The following is an 8,214-nucleotide window of genomic DNA, read 5'->3' on the forward strand; positions in this document are numbered from 1 at the left end:
TACATGTCTAATAATGCAGCACACAGACATAACATGCATACGTGTCACACACAGTAAACATACATCCGGCATGCACACGCTCAGTCCGCTCTCTTCCTTCTGCAGACGTGTGCGGTGACGAGGAGGTTCGAGCCAAGTTACTGGAGCTTAAACACAAGCACGACGCAATCAAGAAATCTCAGGACAAGCACAAGAGCGCCCTCCAGAGGAGAACATCAAGTGCGGGCAGCCGAGGGTATATTCAGTGCTTAGAGAAAATACCATCCGATTACACCTTTGTCACTGATCACATCATCATCATATATTATTATTATTACTTTTGTTGTTGTTTTATGATGCACTTAATTAGCATTTTATTTAAATTTGTCCCTAAGCGTGTAATACAGGTCTGGGGGTGGGGCATTCTCTTACTTTCCCGAAATGTAAACCATTTACCTCACTGAAAGCTATTGTCCTCTGTTGTCAGCCAGAAAGAGCCCCTGCAGGGTCCTACAGTGGACTTATAGGGCACCTTACAGGGAAGGCGGCCATGGTGGGGGTTGTTAATCCACTAGGGACTGGTACCTAGCGAATAGCAATCGTGTTTAATCATATTAATCTTTCCAGGGAATTGATTGGCTGCAATCTGGAGAACACTGGTCCATCCCACACAATGGCTTCGACCAGAGCTGGATTAAGGCTCTAGGGGGCCCCTGATGTTATATAGTTATCATTTTAGACAAATACACAGGCACTACTGTTAGATGCACACAGCTCTGCCTTCATTAGCAGTACGATGTAACACGGGACATACCTCCCAACTGTCCTTGTAATTGGACCAAATCCTGGCTAAGTGAGACAGTCACCCACATTCAGGACTGCCCCACCAGACTCAGGACAGTTGGCAGACTGTCCTGCTCTCTCCTACCTGTCTTGGTCACTGTCACCCACTTGTGGCTGCTGGTTTCTTTAGCTGCTGCTTGTCTGGATACTGGAATGTTGGGGGCCCTATTTGGGAAAAAAAATATGTACGTGTAATTAGAAAACTTCAACCACCCCCAGCGTTACATCAATAGCACCCACATGTAATAATGAGGCCCCCAACATTAAAATATATTAAAGTATTCGCATCTGATAAATAGAAATTTTCTCTCCAACCAGCCCTGACATTAAATTAATAGTACTCCCAATTAATAAATTAACCTATTTCCCTCCCTCCAAACAGCCCCAGCAATAAATTAATAACATTTCCGTTTAATAAATATTACCATTTCCCACACCCCTGCCCAGCATTATATAATTCATATTCACATTTAATAAATAGCCCTCCTGCTCCTCAACTTATTCTACACCCACAGTCCACCATTAAATTTAATAGGTCACCTCTCCTTACATTAAGAAACCCCCCCCCCCCTCCCCTCATTACAGTAAGACAAATCACCTCACTTCATTATATTAATACAAATCCAACCCCTCCCCCCCCCCCCCTCACACACTGACCGGCACCCAGCAGCGCTCTGTAGGAGCCGCTTCTGTCTCTCTGGAAACTGCAACTGGTCATGTGATGCTTCCCATGAGACTTGTCAGAGGGGGGCCAGAGAGAGCGATCCCAGAGGGACACACACACATGAAGAGCAGGGAGGACACACACACACACACAGGGCAGGGACACACACACACACAAGGAAGAGCAGGGAGGACTGACACACACACACACACACACAGGGCGGGGACACACACACACACACAGTAAGAGAGGGGGGGGGGCGGATCAGCTGCAGGTCTTTTTTTTTTGTTAAATTGCAAAAAACTGCAGCTGCCATCGGTCGAGGGACCCCTGAGAGAGGGGGGCCCGGGGCACGTGCCCCCAGTGCTCCCCCCTTAATCCGGCTCTGGCTGCCACCACTATGAGAGAGCAGGTCCCATAGATTTATCATAGAAATGTTCGCTCCTGATCCAGGGCCACGTGCTGTAAAACACAGAAACGTTTCCTCATTATTACTGAAGTCTAAGAAATCTGAGGTACAATCTGCGCTCAGGGACGGCCCCGACCTCAAGTGAATAATGTGGAGGGATAAATCTCTTTGGTCCATTAAGCGAATAGTTATTAGCAGACGATGGTTACTCTACACTGCCCCCTATCTGTTGTGTCTGATAGGAAAGTGGTGCGGAGGGTGAGTGTCACCGAACGGACCAATATGTACCCGGCGAGAACACCAAAAAGAAGCCATGGTCTGGCAGCAGCGGGGGTCTCGGGAGAGCGAGGCGGAGTTACAGGACGAGGATGAGGACAAGACGACAAACGCAGAGATGGAGCCGGTGGTGAGTGATTGTCTCCCCCTTCAGCATGGTGTGGGTACTGCAAGTCTCACATCATTCATAAACAGACACACCCACATGTATCCTACTGCTCAGTATTACCTCTACACAGGGACACTATTACATCTTACATGTGCACACAGATATTACACACACACATGACCTGCAGCTTTCCTACTGCTGAAACAGAGCATAGAACCCATATAATCATTATAACAACTGCAGGCTATGGTATGATCTGTTGACTTGACGCGTTTCACTCTCTCACAGACAGAACCAGAGATCCAGAGACCTGAGAACGAGACGGGAGAGACCCAGAGCCCTCCAGTCACGGTGGATCCGCCAAGTTCTCTTCCTCTCTCACAGAAGAATGGCAGCGTAAAAGCTGCCCCCAAACACACCTTCTCCAAACGCCTGGACCGCAGTGTGTCTTACCAGCTGGCCACCCAGGCGGAGCTGTGCCCAGACCTGAACCACGAGCGCTCTCATCACACGCTGGCTGAGCTGAAACGCCAGCGGGCGGCAGCCAAGTTACAGAGACACGCGCCACCTCCGCCCATTTTAGAGCCCCCTGTCCAAACACCGGACTCTGCGGAGCCAGCGTCACCCAATTCTGTTTATTACACTAGCGCTAGCGGGGAGCCCCCGTTACTGAAGCTCATCGCTCCCGCAGAGGACACCACGCCAGCAGGAAAACGACCTTGTTGTGGGGTGATGTGAAGCTCTGAGTACTCCGGCTGTGGCCGGGAGACAATCATTCCGGGAAAGAGACACTTTTATAGGTTTATATGGAGGGGCCCGGGGCCTATTTTTGTATGGTGGTTTTTGGGAGACAGACTTGGCGCGTGCTGGGTGGTCCCGCCACATATCAGCCTTTTTAAGAAATTATTTTTTAACTATAAAGTGTTCTGTATAATTTAATCTTCTCAGTGGGGCTCAGTATTCGGTAGTTCCTGTAGGGTAACCCAACCTCTGAGGCGGGCTCCAAGCTGAGGAGGGGGTTGGTTAATGACCTGCTCAGAAGACATTGTAGTATGTTCCGTGTTTGTGTGAGTGTCATGTATACGGTGTTCATGGTGTGTGACTACATCTATAGTACACTCCTAGGAATGTGACACTAACATCTCCTCTACATACAGCTGGGCACATGGGGCAGTATCCATAAGGTACTGTAACCATGGCAACCGCACAGATACTAGCTTTTTTTTTTGTAATCTTGTATTACAGCAAATTATTAAATAAGCCTCAGGCTGCCAATAGGGACACACAAGATCCTCAGCCTGGGGAGCTGCGCAATGTTTGTATGCGGATAGCGTCAGGCATAGTTCACACCTCATCGCTGACCTTCACCTGCTCTCTTGACAATCGGGAATAGTCACTACTAGCGATGGTCCAATCCATGTGTACCCACAACATTAATACGTTCCTGAGCGGCTCATGTCCCAGAGATACTGCCGGCTACAGGCTCTTATCAGCACAATGGCTACAAACTACCCCTGATGGTGGCAGATTTGGGGTGAACGGAACATCTTGAGGGGATCTTTCAGTAGATGTAAGGTGGTTGTCGGTCACTAATCTCAGCGATTGGGGAACGAGCAGCCGCTCCCTGGTAGATAACCAGAAGACTCCCAGAACCGGCCATTAATAATTGGAGCCACCTACAGCAGCTTCCTGTGTTCCATAACGTGTATTTTACATGTATGTGGATGTAAATAGATGTACAAACATATAGAGATATTTTTGTTAATGTACTTCCAGGTTTGCAGAAGTATTCACGTACTATGTTGGGGTTCCAGTGAATTACAAAACATGAATTATTGAGACCAGTATCTGGTTTAATTTATTTTGGAGTGCAATTGTTTGTTTGTCTGTAAAGATATTTATTTTGCATATGAAGACTCTGTACACACTGGCAGGTCGACTCCTCCAATGGTCACACTCTAAAAGGATGTCTCACCTCCGACGGTCACCAGCAGTCACACTCCATCAGGATGTCTCACCTCCGATGGTCACCAGCAGTCACACTCCATCAGGATGTCACCTCCGATGGTCACCAGCAGTCACACTCCATCAGGATGTCTCACCTCCGACGGTCACCAGCAGTCACACTCCATCAGGATGTCTCACCTCCGATGGTCACCAGCAGTCACACTCCATCAGGATGTCTCACCTCCGACGGTCACCAGCAGTCACACTCCATCAGGATGTCTCACCTCCGGTCACCAGCAGTCACACTCCATCAGGATGTCTCACCTCCGATGGTCACCAGCAGTCACACTCCATCAGGATGTCTCACCTCCGACGGTCACCAGCAGTCACACTCCATCAGGATGTCTCACCTCCGACGGTCACCAGCAGTCACACTCCATCAGGATGTCTCACCTCCAACGGTCACCAGCAGTCACACTCCATCAGGATGTCTCACCTCCGACGGTCACCAGCAGTCACACTCCATCAGGATGTCTCACCTCCGAGGGTCACCAGCAGTCACACTCCATCAGGATGTCTCACCTCCGATGGTCACCAGCAGTCACACTCCATCAGGATGTCTCACCTCCGACGGTCACCAGCAGTCACACTCCATCAGGATGTCTCACAACCAACGGTCACCAGCAGTCACACTCCATCAGGATGTCTCACAACCAACGGTCACCAGCAGTCACACTCCATCAGGATGTCTCACCTCCGACGGTCACCAGCAGTCACACTCCATCAGGATGTCTCACCTCCGACGGTCACCAGCAGTCACACTCCATCAGGATGTCTCACAACCAACGGTCACCAGCAGTCACACTCCATCAGGATGTCTCACCTCCGACGGTCACCAGCAGTCACACTCCATCAGGATGTCTCACCTCCGACGGTCACCAGCAGTCACACTCCATCAGGATGTCTCACCTCCGATGGTCACCAGCAGTCACACTCCATCAGGATGTCTCACCTCCGACGGTCACCAGCAGTCACACTCCATCAGGATGTCTCACCTCCGACGGTCACCAGCAGTCACACTCCATCAGGATGTCTCACCTCCGAGGGTCACCAGCAGTCACACTCCATCAGGATGTCTCACCTCCGACGGGTCACCAGCAGTCACACTCCATCAGGATGTCTCACCTCCGACGGTCACCAGCAGTCACACTCCCATCAGGATGTCTCACCCTCCGATGGTCACCAGCAGTCACACTCCATCAGGATGTCTCACCCTCCGAGGGTCACCAGCAGTCACACTCCATCAGGATGTCTCACCTCCGACGGTCACCAGCAGTCACACTCCATCAGGATGTCTCACCTCCGACGGTCACCAGCAGTCACACTCCATCAGGATGTCTCACCTCCGACGGTCACCAGCAGTCACACTCCATCAGGATGTCTCACCTCCGACGGTCACCAGCAGTCACAATCAGGATGTCTTGCCTCTGACGGTCACACTCTAGTTTCATATCTCTTCTGATCTGATTAGATCTGGATTATTTATGTCTTTAACACTTGTTAAACCAATTCCTATTATTATATAAAATTCTATTTTTATTCATTTTATCCAATGCTGTTTTTTGTTTTTTCTTATTTTCCATGGTCAGTGGACATAATTTTTCTTTTAGCCACAACTCTCTAAAGAAAACTGTTCTATGGGCATCAATTTTTTACCTGCCAAGGGCATATTCTGGCCCCACTTAGGGTGGAAATCAAATGGCCGCGTTACTGAAAGAAACGGTCTGCTCGTTCTTACCGTTTATACGGTAAAATTAACAGATTTCTGCAAAAATCAGTGTTAAAGATTACTGTACTAACTGTAATAATGTGCACTATTACCGTAGTAATGGTAATAGGTCACAGGCTGCGTTACCCCCCCAGTAGTAGTCCTTCATCCCAGCGATTACATTACGCGTTTCTTGTTAGAAGACAGAAATGATGGTTATTATTTTGTGTTGTCACTGTCCAACACGTCCCAACCAGCATCCAATCTTCTGCTCCTGCTTTTCCTACTTTAGCTGAATAATTTCAACATGTAAAAGGTGGTTGTCCAGTTTCAGGTGAGATCCTCTCACCACTAGCACACAGTCCTCGACCTGGAGAAGTGGCGGTATGATATAACCCAACATATCCCATATACACCACTGTATATATAATCACAACATTAAAACCACCTCCCTAATATTGTGTTGGTCCCCTTTGAGCCACCAAAACAGCTTTGACCCATTGAGTCATGGACTCCACCTCTGAAGGTGTCCTGTGGTACCTGGCATCAAGACGTTAGCAGCAGATCCTTTAAGCCCTTTAAGTTGCCAGGTGAGGCCTCCATGGCTCGGACTTGTTTTTCCAGCACATCCCAGAGATGATTGGATTGAGGAATTTGGAGGCCAAACCAGCACCTTGAGCTCTTTGTCATGTTACTCAAACCATTCCTGAACAGTTTTTGCAGTGTGGAGGGCGCATTATCCTGCTGAAAGAGGCCACTGTCATCAGGGAATACCGTTACCATGAAGGGTGTACTTGGTCTGCAACAATGTTTAGGTAGGTGGGTACGTGTCACAGTAACATCCACATGAATGCCAGGACCCAAGGTTTCCCAGCAGCACATTGTCCAGAACATCATACTGCTTCTACTGGCTGCCTTCTTCCCATAGTGCATCCTGGTGCCATCTCTTCCCCAGGTCAATGGCGCACATGCACCCAAAAGAAAGAAAAATGTGATTCATCAGTCCAGGCCACCTTCTTCCATTCCCCAGTTGAGGTGATTCTGGTGGTGGACAGGGGACAGTATGGCCACTCTGACCAGTCTGCGGCTACACAGTAAGCTGCGATGCTCTTACTATGATAACCAGCATTAACTTGTTCAGCAATTTGTGCTACAGGAGCTCTGTGGGATTGGACCCGACGGGCGCCTTCCTCCCCACATCAATGATCGAGCATCAGTGGATGTGCTGGTAAAACAAGTCCGAGCCATGGTGGCCCCACCTCGCAATTTACAGGACGTAAAGGATCTGCTGCTAACGTCTTGGTGCCAGGTACCACAGGACACCTTCAGTGGTCAAAACACTAAAAACATAAAAAAAAATTATAAATTAAACATGGATGGCAGAATGAAACAAGCTGCAAACGGCAATATTACCATAAAAACAATTTATTCATACACGATACGCTTTAAAAAAAAAAAAAATTCATTCAAAATACACATAAGCAGGCATGTTACAGACATATAACTCCGATGGAAGAAGAAGATGAGCCCAATCATCGTTCCTAAATGCTTATAATAAATTTAGACGGAGTTCAGCCTATAATTAGCAGAAATGATCTGTTAATAAGGAGGAAAACTTTCAGTTAAGTTCAATTTCAGCTTTAAATGTAAAACACATTCAATATAGAGGTAACAAGCGCTTTGTATCACTAACCTGGTCCATGGGATGTTTATCTGCACAATGTAGTAGTAAGTTCCTGAATGAAGCATATTATATAAAGCGTAAAGTAGAGAAATGCACCAATCTTCTAGAGGAAACAAAACTACTCTTCAATCCCCATATGCTGGGATCTGGTTCATACAGACTGGTAGTCGGAACCTCCTAGTAGCAGTATCGGGGGGACACGTTCTTCCACGTCCTATGGTCAAAACCTCCAGTCACATATCCACATCCCGAGGCCGGACTCCAGGTATAGTGAAATGTATAATATCCTCCCGAGCAGTGTAGTAAATGTCAGCACCTTCCTTCTCCCTCTGCTTCTTCACTGACGCGTTTCGTTCGTACTGAACGTTTTCAAAGCATTGAGAGGTGTATATGGACCTCCTTAAAGTCCACATTAGATTGATACATTCATTTTGCAAATTACTCAAGGTAAAACCTGTTCTATGCTTTCTCCATTTCCTAGGTTTTATAAACCTTAATTCCTTGTAGTCCTGTCCACATATTGTCAGTAAATAAA

General features: G+C 47.8%; 2 protein-coding genes across 2 annotated transcripts in view; both read left to right on the forward strand.

The window, feature by feature from the left end:
• Positions 1–4,121, forward strand: part of PPP1R16A (protein phosphatase 1 regulatory subunit 16A) — a 5,999-nt gene extending 1,878 nt beyond the window's left edge. The window contains 4 exon segments of the mRNA XM_075211454.1: positions 55–235; positions 2,138–2,183; positions 2,185–2,301; positions 2,569–4,121. Of these exon segments, the coding sequence (XP_075067555.1) occupies positions 55–235; positions 2,138–2,183; positions 2,185–2,301; positions 2,569–3,018 (794 nt within the window). The 3' untranslated portion in view covers positions 3,019–4,121.
• Positions 4,122–4,225: 104 nt separating this feature from the next.
• LOC142157954 (uncharacterized) lies at positions 4,226–5,749 on the forward strand. Its single transcript, XM_075211455.1, has 2 exons — positions 4,226–4,298; positions 4,340–5,749. The coding sequence occupies exons 1-2, from the start codon at positions 4,290–4,292 to the stop codon at positions 5,747–5,749; spliced, it is 1,419 nt and encodes a 472-aa protein (XP_075067556.1). The 5' UTR covers positions 4,226–4,289.
• Positions 5,750–8,214: the final 2,465 nt, after the last annotated feature.

This window comes from Mixophyes fleayi, chromosome 5, assembly GCF_038048845.1.
Source record: "Mixophyes fleayi isolate aMixFle1 chromosome 5, aMixFle1.hap1, whole genome shotgun sequence".
Taxonomy (NCBI): domain Eukaryota; kingdom Metazoa; phylum Chordata; class Amphibia; order Anura; family Limnodynastidae; genus Mixophyes; species Mixophyes fleayi.